Genomic DNA, 15,903 nt, shown 5'->3' with positions numbered 1-15,903 from the left:
ACCTGGCCATCTGAGTTCAGTCCGTAGAGCCCACGTGAAAGGTGGAAAGAGAGAACAGGCTACAAAATTGCCCTCTGACCTGCACACATACAGAAGGCTGTGGGCACACATGTCTACACACACTTCATGTGCATACATACACAAACACACATTAATAACCTTGGGTGTTTTTTTTTCGGGGGGGGGGGGCGGGGGTTCCCAGAGATGCTCTTGGTAGCTGGAGACATTCGCTTAGAATAATTTATGTCATTTACTGGTTCCCAAGCTCCACTAGGCATTAGAGCCTCACTAAGAGGACAAAGATGGCTGGACCCAGTCTTCCTGGAGGCACCATCTTTACATTTCCAGCGTTTCTCACTGATACTGGTATAGGGATCTCTGGGAACTATTAGCTTTAGATGTAGCTGGCTTTTTCACTTTTAGTTCTAAAATAAGTTCTCGTTGCGTGGATCTCAGAGGCTTGCGAGAACATCTCCTGAGTTACAACAGAAAGATTTTGGAACTATTGGACGGATAAATACATACATTGTACCCAGAGCTGGCATAAGCTCCCCTCTGGCACCTGTGGGGCACTGGTAACAGTGTTTCCCTGTGAGGTTTTACCTGCCTAATGCTGCGGTTGCCTGTGTTTGCTGTAGGTTTTGCCATTTCTTGCTCTTGGTGTTGGCGTGGATGACGTCTTCCTCCTGGCACATGCATTCAGTGAGACAGGACAAAACAAAAGGATTCCGTTTGAGGTAACAGAAGGAGAAGAGAAGGGAGTGTTGGGGGCACTCGAAGCCCACTGTCTTCGTTAGTCCCCCTCCCCGTAGTTTTTTCCACCACCTGGTCAATCTCAAGTCAAATGACACATCACTGTGAGCCGTGCCGAGAGCCCCGTTTGGGGTGCCCGTGGAAATGTGGGCGTCTTAGCACCGTTCCTCCTGCTCCCATGCCGTTCCCTTCCCCAAAGTCCGAGTTTGCCTCTGTGGTTTCTTTGCCTATGGGTTGGCGTTTTTCAGTCGCCATTATCTTTGTTCGGCTTTGTGGTCCGGTCTGGGTGACGGTAACCACGAGGAACACAAAAAAGGTGACCATGAATCCTGGTACTGGGGTGAAGTTGGTTGAGGCCTTTCCTCGTTCCTTAGACACAGTACAGCCCGTACTAGAAACTGCCATAGCATACTTTCAAGGGGTGGCCAGTGTAGGCCGAGGTCCTCAGCACTGTGATTGGTCTTCCTCAGGACAGGACCGGGGAGTGCCTGAAGCGCACAGGAGCTAGCGTGGCCCTCACCTCCATCAGCAACGTCACTGCCTTCTTCATGGCCGCACTGATCCCCATCCCCGCACTTCGAGCATTCTCCCTCCAGGTGAGTTTACCGTGGGGCAGGTCCCCGTGGTGTGGCTCTTCAGCTCCTCCTCTCTGCTTTACTTTAATCCAGCGCTCATTTTACATGTCAAGTGCACGCCGCCAGCAGCGTTTGGGTCTCAGTGCTGTTGGTAGGGTGCTTCTGAGCATGAGCTGGCGGCACTCCTTCCAGAACAGGCGCCAGGGCTCTTTGCTCCCTTAGACCTTGTTCTCCAAGAGCTGTCCGCTTGTGGAATTGAACTGCTGTGTAGCTTAGGTCAGCGGGCCCAGGGATGTGCCTCCTTGGCTGGGCTCCTATTTTTTCAAGACTACTTCCCTTCCCTGAACAGCCCCCCTCCCCCTACCTCAAGGCCGTAGGAGATTGTACTGGTTTGCCCAGATAGGGTGTCGAAACCCTGGGGCAGGCAGTGACTGTCACACTGTATGAAGGTGTGTTGGCCACGTGGCTATATCCTGCAAGGGGCGTCTCTCGGGGTGTCCTTGTATCCTGCTGCCTTTTCCTTTGTTGGCCTCTGCATTCTCATGGTCCCTCGCTCCCCTTCTTAGGCTGCTTAAGCAAGCTTAGAGTGCATGCCCCTCACTGTGTGCAAAGGCTGTGTTGCTGGCCTCAAGAGCCTTGACAGCTCCCTCCCAGACAGGTCTCCTCACACCCAGGCTATCAATTCCCAGGTGTGAGTGGAGCCGCTGTGGGCCATACTTAGTAGTCATAGCTGTTCATAAAGTAGTCGTAGTCGTTCATAGGAAGCCTGAAACCCTCAGAGCTGCAGGCTTTCGGGCGGACACCTCATGACATGGCGGAAGTCTTTGAAAGCCTCAGCTGAAGGGGGAGCCTATGTCTGTCTCTTTCTTAGAGTAGGATGTACAACTCACAGGGTGGCCAGTGGCCCGAAGGAAGCCACTTGGATGCATTTGTGTGAAACTGTTGATAGGTTTGTCTTCCTTCATGCTCTCCACTCATCAACAGGTGCTAAAAAATGTGACCAGGAAGAGAACGGGACTACACATTTGTCACCCGAGTAGAAACAGTCCCCTAGGTGTGAGAGCTTCATCTCCCTACCCATAGAGGCCCTACTGTGGGTGAGGAGAGTCCTTCGGTGCCTGAGGTGGAAGGCCTCCTTAACAGTGAGAGATCTGAGACTGAGAAGAGCCTCTCTCTCCTCGGTCAGTCACAAGCACCAACCCCCCGGGGGGAAAAACAACCAAACAAACCAGAAAGAGGCTTGTTGTTACAAACATCTATAGAAATGGTGTCTGAATGAAGTCAAGGCTGAAACAGAGACACAAAAAAATGAAGATAACCGAGGGCTTGTAATAGGAAAGATAAGGGGAAAGAGATGGCCGTGGCCTTGATGGTGGCCGACGAAAGTTTCAGGAAGCCGTTTGCACGGGCATGCATCCGTTACTCGCGCTTCTTGGGTCTGCTCTTGCTTCTCGTGTGCAGCGAACACTGGAACGGAGATGACTCTGGAGTCTTTTGATAAGGGGACCTCTGTTCATGCTCCCTTCCACTGCCTGTCCCCTTGCTGGGCACTCCCTGCTCAACTCTGTGTCAGCTCGCTCGCCCGCCCGCCTGCCTGCCGCTCGCTCACTGGCTCCTTTCCTTTCCCTCACTCTCTGCTCTCCTCTCCTCTCAGTACTGGTGGTTCATCAAGGCAAACTCTCCTCCCTTAATGACACCCCACGGTGTGGGCTCTCCCCGAGGATAGAAAAGCCTTTTAGAAAAATCCAGTGCGCTAAGTTCTCCCAAGGTAAGCAAGTACCTTACAGGGACAAAATGAGTACTTTGCGTTTCTTTGTGTGTCTGTCAACTGTAGCCACCAACGGTATCCGGAGAGGTTCTGTGCCGTAATAAACCAGTGTGACGTTTGATTTTTTTTTCCTTGTGAAACTTAGATGATTTTTTCCCTTCCTTCCTTCCTTCCTTCCTTCCTTCCTTCCTTCCTTCCTTCCTTCCTTCCTTTCTTTACCCCCTGACTAAATAGCAACGTTCCTTCTCTCAAAGAAATAGACTGTCTCCTGATCAACCTTCACTGTGGTGTCTGTTCCTCAGTGAAAATCCCCAGACCAAGACCCTTACTCAATCTAATGATAAAGGTTTGCTTTAAATGTTTATTATTTTGTCGACACCCCCTCGTGTCTGTGTGTTTGTGTGTGTGTGTGTGTGTGAGAGAGAGAGAGAGAGAGAGAGAGAGAGAGAGAGAGAGAGAGAGAGAGAATGAATGTGTCTTCACATATACATGTATAGATGCCAGAGCATCTTCCTCCTACACTGTCTGACTCGAGAGAGAGTCTCTCAAACCCAAAGCTTATCAGCCGTCTGGGCTGGATAGCCAGTAAGCTCTACCCCAGTTCTGGGATGACAGGTAGCAAAAGCAGTATTCAGCTTTTTATGTGGATACTGGGAATTGGTTGTGTGACAAGACTTTCCTTGGGGAGTTGCAGCACACACATGTACTCACCACTTAGGGAAACCTATGACAGACCAAAGTACTTTCAGAAACAGAAATGACTCAAAGACAACTGGATCACCAAAGCCCACCTCAGCATGGGTGACAGACAGACAGACAGACAGACAGCTCACAAAGCTAGGAACCTGGCATTCACTGCACAGCCTGCAGCTCAACAAGTTGCAGGGTGTCCTTTCCAAGTGACTCCTGGTCTAAAAAACCTCAGCGTCTTCCAGACAGCTGGTTTGGTGTCTTGAGTCTTCTTTGAGTTTGGCTCTTGATTACTCTGGTAGGGAGGGGTCTAGTGAATCTAATCAGTTTCAGGGACTTCCTGGAGCTCTTTTGAATTGTTTACATTCCAGTTTCAAGAGCTTCCCACAGGATAGAATGTATCTCAGTGCCGGAGGAAACTGTTACCCAACAGAGTTTGAAATCAGGTCCTCAGGTTTTCAGAGGGACTACTCTTAACTATCCCCCACGCCCACCCCCACCTTTCCTTTGTAACAGTGGGATTCGAACTCAGGACCCCATAAAGAAGTAGTCTACCACTAAAGCATCCCCACCACCCTCCCCATGACAGTAAAAGGTCATGTGGGGGTGTGGGTGGGGGTGGTTACTCTAAGCAGAGTAACTAGATGCAATTCACAGTCAAGATCACTCACATCAGATTCTCTGACTTAGAACTGCTTTCTGTTGTTTGAAGTTTTTCCATCTTACTTTGCAGAGGGCCACTCTGCCTTGAGAAATCCTTGCTAGTCACTTTTAAGGTTTTGATACCCGTGTGTGTGGGGGTGTCAGCGTTCATTTTCATTGCAGGAAATGGTTCCCCCTAAATACGTGTAACACGTCATCAAAAAAGAGGTTAGGGGGGCCCTTGCTGTGGGCTCTCATCCTTCTGCTTCCATCTGAGTGAGCAAAGACAGCTGCCCATCAGACTTTTTTTTTTTTTGATGCTTGTTGCCGTGGCAACACCTGCTGTCTGTGTGCTTGTGGGGTTTAAAGTGGCTCAGGGTCTCTGCCCTCACTCACCCTTGAGAGATGCCTAGGGCTTATCTCTGCATCCCTCTCCTGAGCTGTAAACATGACTGGAATTTAAAAGGCTGATAGGATTCAGTCCCAGCATGACTGATTTCAAAGAAAACCTCCTCAGAGTCTTATTCTTCCCAGCATTCCCTGCATCTAATTGGTCAGCAGTCCGAACCTAGCATGAGTATGCCGTTTCAGGAAGTCACCATCCCCAGCAAGAGCATCCAAACTGGTTAGGATGAAGACTTTGCATCAGACCTCCATTTGAATCTGATTGGCGGGGAAGCCTCGGGGTTTGTAGGTCATCTGTCTTGCCTGAGACCAACTGTCCGCATCCTGATTACTGTGGAAATGCAGTGGGTGCATACTGTGTCCATCCGTCCGTCCGTGTGTCGTGTGTTCCCCCCCCAGTCGCCTGTCTCAGAACTTGAGTAGCTTGGGTCAGGGTTGCCTCTCTTGTCCTGTATTTGCCAGCCCAAGCATCTGTTCCTCCTGGACCCTATTTTCATCTTCTAAATCTTTCCCAGGAACCCTTCCTGGAGGAGCCGCTCTGTCCACCCGCCCCCTGAGCTGCCGGGGAACCTGCTTTTTGCAGTAGAACCCCTCAGCCTTGGGTGTGATTTATTTGTAGCTCCACGGGCAAGTCTTGTCTTAGCCGTCTTTGCTTCTCCAGCGCCCGGCACTAGACTTTTGGGGGGGGCGTTACCTCCTAGAGAGTGTGTCCAGTCACGGCTGGCCGTCACAGGGAACTTGCCACACGTATGGGCTGCTCCATAAGCCAGCCTCCAGAGTCCTGCATGTGTGTGCATTTGAGCTGTAGCTGTTCTGTTGGAATGGATGAGGCCCTTTAAAAAAAACCAACTCAGGAAAGAATTGGCGTGGCGTGGAAGACTTGGCTATTTTATGGCTTTGTAGGGCATAACAGGGGACTTTTTATTGAAGGGCATCTCTTCCAGTTTGCTATTTCACCTGGAGCATAAACCTACACTCCCTTCAAAAAGCCCTTTGTGAAGTGTCTCTTGGTTTTTAATTCTTGGTACCAGCAATAGCCAGCCCCCCACACACACACACAAACATACACATCAATCTCACTATTTTGAGAAGGTCACAGAAACTGTCCTTTGAAAGCTCTACTAGGAGGTTTTACTTTTTAAGCAAATTTCTGATTATTTCTTGGCTATTTAGCACTCCCCTTCCATTTTTCTATCCTGCTTCTTGTCCACTTCTCAGTACAGGACTGCCCTTAGATGTCCTGTCGGCTTTGCTTAATAACAGCCCAATTTTGCAATTTTTACTAGGTCAGCAGGAGATTTGCCTGAGTGCTGCAGAACCTAACCCTGTGTTTATTCTAGGTTATAGAGTGGCTTTTTGAATCCATACTTATTTATTCTACAGACTATAATCACACACAGGAATTTCTTTCTGCTTAACTCTCCTTGACCCTGGCTGTTACTCACTAGCACACCCCACAAGCTGCTCCTGAGGCTGTTTTGGAAATGTGCCTACTAAAAACCTCAGGGGACATGTGTGAAATTTTATTTCATGTTTTAAAGGTGACACGTTGATAGACTTGATCTACTTTATATACAGGTTATTAATCAGGGTTGTGGGAACTCTTGGAAACGTCCTGGAAGGGAGAGAAAAAAAATGTTTCTTTTTGTTTTGAAGTGAAAATATCTCAGGTCTTTTCTTTGCCTGGCTTTGTAGGTGTAATCTGGTTAGGGTTAGTGAGAAAGCAGTGGTTCCACTCCAACCTGTGTAACTTAAGGGGAGGGAGTTTCTTCCGTTCCAGTTGCACACAGCCTCTTAATGGTGGGGTGTGAAGATGGAGACCCTCTGCTGTCTGCTAGCTCTGCTTCTCTTGGAAGCAGTGGGTTGTTTGTTGAGAGAGAGTGCTGTCCAAAATATCTTTGCATGGGGTGCTGCTCTACCAGAGGACCCAGGTTCTCATCCCAGCACCCACATACCAGCTCACAACTGTTTGTAACTGTGGTCCCAGGGGGATCTGACGCCCCCTCTGGCCTCTGAGGGTACTGCATGCACACGGTGCACATACTTTCAGGCAAACACACACATATAACATCAAAATTTTAAAAAACTAACAAACAAACTTTGCTAATGAAGCAGCATGCTAACTAGGAGGGGGTGTTGATCACTTCAATTGTTCTTCTGATCCCAGGCTGCTGTGGTAGTGGTGTTCAATTTCGCTATGGTGCTGCTCATTTTTCCTGCGATTCTCAGTATGGACTTATATAGACGAGAAGACAGAAGATTGGATATTTTCTGCTGTTTCACAAGGTACATTTTCAGGGCCCTGGGGCCTTTATTGGGCATATGGAACGACTGTTTAGAGAGCCCTTCCAGTCTGTGGGCTTCTTCTGAAGGGAATGTAGCTCACAGGGCTTGGGTTGGAGTGATGGGGGCAGGGAAGGGTATTAGGCACTTGTGAGCTCCCACACTTCCCTCTCCCCCAACTGAATATGGCCGGAAACTGGTCTCTCTCTCTCTCTCTCTCTCTCTCTCTCTCTCTCTCTCTCTCTCTCTCTCTCTCTCTCTCTCTCTCTCTCTCTCTCTTTTTCCTATCGTGAACTGTGTTTGTTCAGGACTGTTTGGTAACTTTTTGGAGCAGAGGAATGCTGAAAACCACCCGTTTAGAAACACAGCATGGTGGATTTTGTTTTTAGGTTTTTTTTTTTTTTTTTTTTTTTTTAGTTCTTTGGAGTTGTGCTTTTAAGGGGTTTATCATCAGTCCAAGATCAGCTGCGCCTTCGATTTAGACTTGATCATGCCTGTGTCCCGAGCAGTCAGGTGTCAGGTGCATAGAAACAGTCCGCTTTCTCTCCTAAGCCAGCGACGTCAGTGTTTGGCCTCAGTCCTCAGTAGAAAGGAAGGCCCGCTCTCTCTCTCCATCGTGGCCACACACTACAATGTCTTTCTCTCTTGTCTTTCAGCCCCTGCGTCAGCAGGGTGATTCAGGTTGAACCACAGGCCTACACGGAGCCCCACAGTAACACCCGTTACAGCCCCCCAACCCCCTACAGCAGCCATAGCTTCGCGCATGAAACACACATCACCATGCAGTCCACCGTTCAGCTCCGCACGGAGTACGACCCCCATACCCATGTGTACTACACCACCGCCGAGCCACGATCCGAGATCTCTGTACAGCCCGTCACCGTCGCCCAGGACACCCTCAGCTGTCAGAGCCCCGAGAGCACCAGCTCCACTAGGGATCTGCTTTCCCAGTTCTCAGACTCCAGCCTTCACTGCCTCGAGCCCCCCTGCACCAAGTGGACACTCTCTTCGTTTGCAGAGAAGCACTATGCTCCCTTCCTCTTGAAACCCAAAGCCAAGGTAACCTTCTACCATGTGTGGCTTCCTGCCTCAAAAAAAAAATATGTGAACCGTTGTCACCTTTGGGATCCCTCATCATGGGCACGTGCACTTCAGGACAGGCCCACCAGAGTCAGACTGCAAATCTCAAGGCCACTAAAATGAGTCTCTCCTACACAGGGAGGCTCTGTGTAAATGGGGCCTCACGTTATTCATTTTTGTTTTCCGTGGGATTACTTAAAAGGGCGATTTAGTGTGGTTTATGGTTTTTTTCCCCCCCTCTGGGAACCTGACCCCTGACTTGCCATGCTAAGTCAGGGCTGTAGATGCAAAGAGAAATAAAGGAAGCAGTTGGTGTTGGTTCTGGAGGAATCAGGGCTGTTCCTTCTCTCTGTTGCAGGTTGTAGTAATCCTCCTCTTCCTGGGCTTGCTGGGGGTCAGCCTTTACGGGACCACACGAGTGAGAGACGGGCTGGACCTCACGGACATCGTCCCTCGGGAGACCAGGGAATACGATTTCATTGCTGCACAGTTCAAATACTTTTCCTTCTACAACATGTACATAGTCACCCAGAAAGCAGACTACCCAAATATCCAGCACCTACTTTATGACCTCCATAAGAGTTTCAGCAATGTGAAGTATGTCATGCTGGAAGAGAACAAGCAGCTTCCCCAAATGTGGCTGCACTACTTCAGAGACTGGCTCCAAGGTAGGGCTTTGCGGCAGGCTGTTGTCCTCTGACTTGTCACCCTCCAGTCTCACCCACGGCGATTCCTCCTGCCCACTGTGTGAAAGTGTTCCATCGTAACGGAACAGCTTAACTTGTGTGTGTGTGTGTGTGTGTGTGTGTGTGTGTGTGTGTGTGTGTTGCCTGCATGTCTGTTCACTATGTGTGTGTCTGGTCCCTGAGGTCAGAAGAGGGTATTAGAGACCTCAGAACTGGAGTTGTGGGTGCTGGGAACCAAACCCAGGTCCCCTGCCAGAGCAACAAGTGCTCTTAACTGCTGGGCGCCTCTGCAGCCTGATTTATAGAAAGCCTTTTTTTCTGTGACTGTCTCAAAACTTGCAACTGTATGAGCAGGAGTCTTCTGTTAACGCATTTGTGAGCGCGCACTAGGGGAAAGTGTTAGAAAGTTGGGAGTCTGGAGGCTTTTATTTGGTCTCTTCCTTTCGGACGGTGGCTAGTTTGGCCACCAAGTGAAACTGGAGTATTTGGTGGGATTTCTGAGTTGTCTACTAAATTACAGTCTACTGTAAACAGCAGATTTGGGGTCAGCCATTGAGTATTTTGAACGTCTTTTAGATTCTTTATTCATGCACTTTGGATTCATCGCAAATTTGAGCAGAAGGGGTAGGAGAGCTTGCTCACTCTTACCCAGGCCTTCCCCGTGTGTCAACATCTGACACTAAAGTGGTGTGTGTGTGTTTCACTCTTCACATTGACCTTTGACACCGTTGTCTTGCAAGAGCTTCGTACCAGCCGTCCTTCCATTTGGTGATGATCTTGGAAATGCTTACCCCATATCCTGCTGTCTCATGAAGGGGCAAACCCTGCCCCCACCTCCCCCCTTCCACTTTTACCTATTGATTTGTGTGTGAGGGTGTCCATGTGCACACCATGGTCTGTATATTGAGGCCAGAAGATAGCTTTCCTCTTTCCACCATGTGGGCCCTGGGCATGGAACTCAGATAGATCCTCAGGTTTAGTACAAGTGCCTTTTACCCTTAGACCCATCTCTAGGAAGTATTATTAGTCAGCGGGAGAAGAAAAATGTAAGATGATGGACCAAATGTGCTTGTAACTGGTGACTGACTGAATATGAATGCGTTCAGTGGTTCCCAGAACATCTGTTAATGTTGACACATGCAGAGTACAGTAGACAATTAAGACCATTACCCACACAATTCAAGCAAAATTGCTTTTATTGGAGCACCCAAATAATTACAGCATCAGCATTTGTTGGCTTAGATTATCCCAGTGGCTGTCTTAATTCCCCACTTAATTAGGCTTACTTAAACACATATTTAAGTGCCCTTTTTTGTCTTAAGTCAGTACTCTTGCATGTCAAGATCAGGCATCCAGTTTCCCTGTGAGTCTGCATTAGGTGACAAGCAACTTGATTTGGTGGGAATTGGTGTTGAGCAGTGATTGGAATTTGCTCATACATGTGTGCCAGGTCCAGCTTTGTTTTGGGGGAGTGGGAGAAAGTATCATTTTATTGTTACAGCCCAGGAGATCAACCTTGAATTCACCCCAAGTTTTACTTTCTTACACTTGGCTCTCAATGCATTATTTTTTTTAAGTAGTGAATTAACAAAGACCCAAAGTTGCCAGTCTCTGTCTTTCATCCCCACTCCTGCCCAATACATACACATATTGACCAAAGACATGCAAATAACTTGCCACAAATGACAAAGAGGTCTGCTGTGCCTGAGTGAAGGAGGGTGTTGTAAGCAGGAGCTCTCCCATGTCTTCAGTCAAGTGTCTTCCCTTTGGTTTGGTAGGCTGGCATTCCGAAGGGTGGAACAGACTCTGTCTCTAGGCAGTTTGAAGGTTGGTCTTCTTCAGACAGTGTTAGAATCTAGGTAAGACCCAAAACTTTCAGATGTATAGATATATATTTGTATATCTGGACTATTATTTGGTTGCTGAGCAAGCAGTACCCAGCCAAAGTGTTACATCAGTGCATGCTAAGATGTCATAATCCCAGGCAGCCGGGATGATGCGTGGGATGGGCTCTCAGAGCACTGCTCACAGACACCAGTGCTCTTGGCTCCCGAGGCGTTTTTCAGGCCGAGTGGTTTGCTCAGGTCCCTGAACATTTCTTTGGAAGAAGCAGTTCTTCTCGCGGCAACATTCCTTCCAAATACTTGCATGTAGTGTCGAAGTCCACTCTGCTATTCCCTCTCACCGGTCTTTGTCAACACTCCAGTAGTTAGTCTTCTTGTTTGTTTGTTTTTTTTTTCATTCCTAAGAAACATGTAACGGTGAACACAGGGATTATCTCATGCCATTTTGAAAAAGTCAGTCCTGAGGTAGAAGCCAGGGCAGCACTCTTACCTTTGGGAGATATCCCCAGCTCTCATAGGACATCTGTGAACATGCACAGAAAGGAGGTGAAGTTAGAGGGGACATGTTAACTGTGCATCATGTGCTGTAAATGGAGTCTAGATAATAAAAGGCAAGTCAGATATAGAGGGAAGTGCTGAGAGATCAGAGAGGAGGAGCAAGCCACAGCACACCTTACCTCCTAAGCATCTCCACAGAAGAGAGGAGGGGAGGGGAGGAGAGGGAAGTGAGGAAGAGGAAGAGGAAAAGGAGAGAGCAATTTGCTACTTGTCCCTGCTTATATATTGATTCTACCCTGTTACATCACATCCTGTCTGGAACACATGGCGACTTCCGTTTACTACATTTCCCAGAATCCTCCTCATCTCCTAGTCCCACCTATCTTGCTTCCCTATTGGCCAACAGTGCATTATTCATCAACCAATAAGACATACATATACAGAGAAGACCATTCCCCATCATCTCCTCTTTTCTGTCTAAATAAAAAGAAATGTTTTAACTTTACCGTAGTAAAATACGTAACAAAACAGTTAATCAAATAAGAGCTATAGTTACAATATTTAGTCCATTATCGTTTGGCAAAATATGTAGAATATATTCTATCATCTATCCTATCTTTGTTGAGTCTAAAGTCTTATATGTAACTTATCTTTAACTAAGGAAAACTATAACCATAACTATCTGTCTTCAACTCCATCAAAAACCACAGAAGGATAATATATGAACTCCAGAATTGACAGAGACAACTCACTGCCTGGTCAGTCACCCAAAGTTCTGTAATGTTGCATCTTTGACCCATAGGTCATGGTGTGTCTGGCAGTCTCCTCAGCAAAGTAGGAAACTTTAAACTGTCCGCCTGTATTGGCAGTTTACCAGTCACTTTTCTCTGTGTCCTGTAGGATGTCTGGTAGACTCTTTCATGAAGCAGGTACCTTGTAGCAATTGTCCATCTTGTTTCAGCGGTCACTTTCCTGTGGGTCCTGCATGTTCATTTTAAATAGCATGAAGTCAAATAGTCCAGACAAGAGCAGCTTCTTGCCCAAATGGCTACTCCTGTCACATTGGAGACAAACTTCATAACAAGTTTCTTCGATGTCCATGTTTCCTTGTCTGGAGAATTTTAAATGCCTTTGAAAGGTTTGAAGAATGCCTATCCAGTTGAAGTTTATCTCTATATATCTAGAAAGCCTAAGTAATCTATGTTTTGACTATCTATAATCTGTATTTAATTATACATTACATTTTTAAATGAGTTATACAAACACAATACATAAACAAGAGGAGAAATATATATAATCACAAAATTGATCTTAAATTTGTATCAATAAATGAAAATTCATTCCAATACAAAGTATTCATTTCTATACCATAATTTCCCTTTTACCCTTAAAAAGAGATTGACTGTGATCCTTAGCCATCTAACCAACCCCATTTAAGTAAAAACAAAATTTATAAACAGTATTTGGGAATTTGGGTGTCGCTTATTCCAAACTGCTTCCATAGGGATTATGACGAAACACAGAAATCTGGCCAGGTCCTTGTTTTTGTAGTCTGCAAGGCTGCATCATCTCAGCTGTTCTAGATGTTGGATCACCTGGGATACTGTTTCAGGGGGGTCTTTTCTTTTTTCTTTTTTCTCTTTTTTTTTTTTTTTTTGAGACAGGATTTCTCTGGAAATCCTCCTGCCTCTGCCTCTTGAGTGCTGGGATTAAAGGCGTGTGTCAGTATACCCAACTATTCACTATTTTTTTCTTTTTCTCCCCCAAACCTATGTATATTTTTTCTTACTGTAAATCTGTATCTTTTTCTAATCACATGAGTCTTAATGTGCTCGATCACAACCACGGTTTTGGCCGCTTATATGTAAATCAGGAAGCTGGTCTTAAAAGGAGTTGTGTCGCGTCTTTCAACGCCTGGGAAACTGAGCTCACCCAAGAAAATGCTGCTACCAGGAAGCTGCTCTTTTTGTTTTTAAAATACCTTTTAAGTTTATGTGAAGTTTTTAATGTGGAAGTTCTTAGTACCCACGTTGCTGGTGCCATAATGTTTTGGGATTCCGGCCTGGGATCCGTCGCTGCTTCAGAGCTCCCAAATCACACACAGAGACTTCTATTTAGTTACAGTGCTGTCTTGCTTCCCCATTGGCCAACAGTGCTTTTATTCATCAACCAGTAAGACAAACATACACGCAGAAGAACATTACCCATCATTGTGCAGGTAGCATTCATCTTTAATTCATACCGAATTACACGAACGGAATAGATTATCATTTCTCTTCTAGGGGCTTGTATATTTGGGTAACTCCTGTAACGTAGACTAATAATTTTCTCTGTGAAATGTTTCTAGTAAGAGGACCACAGCTGAAATGTAAGGTTTTGCTATAAACTGTTGAAATGTACATGTCAGCCAGGGGACAAGTGCTTGGTGTGCAGCCCTTGGTAGTTGAGATTTTCAGTGGTTAATCAAAAGCTACTGAGCTGGTTGTGAAAGAACTCAATTACTCAGAGCCGGGTGGTGGCGGCTCACACCCTTAATACCAGCACTCAGGAGGCAGAGGCAGGCGGAACTCTGTGAGTTCGAGACCGGCCTGGTCTACAAGAGCTACTTCCAGGGCAGCCTCCGAAGCTACAGAGAAACACTGTCTCGAAAAACCAACAACAACAAAAACAAAACAAAGAACTCATAAAGTCAATAACTATAGAGCCCGGCGGGCTCTGATCTTTGCCTTCCCTAGGTAGTGCGGAAGTCTCTCTGTGTGAACACACTTTTGCAAATGCCCATGGTTACCTGCTTTGACACCAGATGCTGCTGGTAGCTGGGTTAAGTCACTGGTGTTGCCCATGCATTTGGCGACTGTTCTAGACAGCACACTGCTCTTACAGTGGGTTTCCACAGTGAATAATACATGTGGAGTCCGGTTGTGAGCAGCCTGGGTTCAAAGCTTAGCTTGACTCTGATCTTTCCAGGTCTCAGTTCTCTCATCTGTAGAATGGAAATGATAATGCTAGTGATCTATCAGGAGGTATAAACATTAGAACTGACCCAGTGCTAAGGAGGATGGACTGCCTGGAGTAGCTCCCCTGCCCCAACCCTACCCTCAGCACTAAGCCAAGAGGAAGGTTAGAGCCATGCAAGCCTGGAGTCATAAAAGCTCTCCTCTCTCCTGGTTTGGCAAACAGACTAAGCCCCTTGTAGGGAGCTGGGGAGTGGTTGTCCTCCTTCTCTGTTTATTTTTTTTTTCCAGAATGGGGGTGGGGTGGGTCTTTGGGTCATAAAATAACATCTGCTCAGTGCTGCCTGTGCAAATCTTACTGTGAAAAAGTCTGTCTGAGACTGGAGGTTGCCACGCTGGTGGTCCCTCTGCCTGCCTCCCCCAGCCCCTGAAGTACAGGGCCCAGGGGTGACCCAGTTGGAGGGAGGCTTTTGTTTTAAGGACAGACCCGCCTCCTGCTCTCCAACCCCAAACAACTCACCATGCTAAGCATTCACAGAACATGTATTTTTGTTGTTGTTTAGTTTGTTTTTTATCTTAGAAGTCCCCCTAGTCATGTCCTGAAATGGATGAAGTAAAACTCATCTCTCTAAGCAGGCGTGGACAGGGGATCTCCTGAGCACCTTGGACTTGGGGGGAGTCTATTTGGGGAGTGACTGAGGAGCAGAGCTGGTGGGGGTGTTGGGGAGTGCCCTCCAGACCCTAAGGCTGGGTCACCAGGGTCCTGTTTTCTCCTCCAACATGCTTATCTCTTTACAGCTGTAGCCAAAGTGTCAGGTCTGTAATGATGGTTTTGATTACAGAGGCCAAGCCCAGCTGTGTGTGTGTGTGTGTGTGTGTGGCGAGCTGGTGGGCTCACCCATCCCCCCAAGCCCAGAAACCCCAGCCCCACCCACCCACCCACCCACCCAGGGCTTGCGGTTTGTCATCTGTCCCTCACAGAGCCTCCTTGTATTGGCCTGTGGCTTCCTGTTCTCAAACAGATCCAAATTTGCCCTGTGAGGTATTTCCCCATGCCCCTCCCTCCTCCACGCACCCCTCCACTTGGAAGGAAGGGTGACGGAGAGGATGAGAACCGGAGGAGAGTGAATAGGTGTTGGCTGTGATCTTTACACAACCTGGCAGCGGATCCCCACAGCTTGTATTAGCTACACAAGTCAAACAGATGGATCAGATTGACAGTCGTGTTCACTTGCCCTGACTCCAGGGCAAGCTGCTGTTGGAAGTTAGGAGCATGAATGGGGTTTTACTGCTCTGGGTGGGATTTCTGGTCCTGTTGAGGAACTCCTGACGTAGCCCCCTGTGTGGCATGAAATGGTTAATAGGTATGGTATGTGTCTTTCTCTTCTCCCTAGAGTATCCATGAAGTTTTTTTTTTGTTGTTTTGTTTTTTTTTTTAAAAAGGAGAGTTGAGCTAGCCACGGTGGAGCTCACCTTTATTGGGGCTGGCGGAGGCAGAGACAGCTGGGTTTCTGTTAGTCCCAGGCCAGCCTGGTCTGTATAGTAAGGTCTAGGTGTAGGCCAGGCATGGATACATAGTGAGACCTTGTCTTCCCCCCCCAAAATTGATCTTTCCATTTACTTTATTTATTTATTTATTTATTTATTTATTTATTTATTTTAGACAGGATCATTCTATGTAGCTCTGGCTATCCTGGGATTCACTATGTAGACCAGGCTGGCCTT

The 15,903-nt window shown here is 47.2% G+C and overlaps 1 protein-coding gene across 4 annotated transcripts in view; it reads left to right on the top strand.

Annotated features, from left to right (window-relative positions):
• Ptch1 (patched 1) overlaps positions 1–15,903 on the top strand; it is a 69,556-nt gene that overhangs the window by 35,135 nt on the left and 18,518 nt on the right. For all 4 annotated transcript variants that reach the window (XM_040756135.1, XM_040756134.1, XM_040756137.1 and 1 more), the window contains 5 exons: positions 639–737; positions 1,224–1,349; positions 7,001–7,119; positions 7,773–8,175; positions 8,555–8,864. In XM_040756135.1, coding sequence (XP_040612069.1) covers positions 639–737; positions 1,224–1,349; positions 7,001–7,119; positions 7,773–8,175; positions 8,555–8,864 — 1,057 coding nt within the window. The remainder of the gene's footprint in view (positions 1–638; positions 738–1,223; positions 1,350–7,000; positions 7,120–7,772; positions 8,176–8,554; positions 8,865–15,903) is intronic.

This window comes from Mesocricetus auratus, unplaced genomic scaffold, assembly GCF_017639785.1.
Source record: "Mesocricetus auratus isolate SY011 unplaced genomic scaffold, BCM_Maur_2.0 Super-Scaffold_100013, whole genome shotgun sequence".
NCBI classification, from domain to species: domain Eukaryota; kingdom Metazoa; phylum Chordata; class Mammalia; order Rodentia; family Cricetidae; genus Mesocricetus; species Mesocricetus auratus.
Note: the sequence above shows the minus strand (reverse complement) of the source record. Positions and strands in the feature narration are given on the sequence as shown.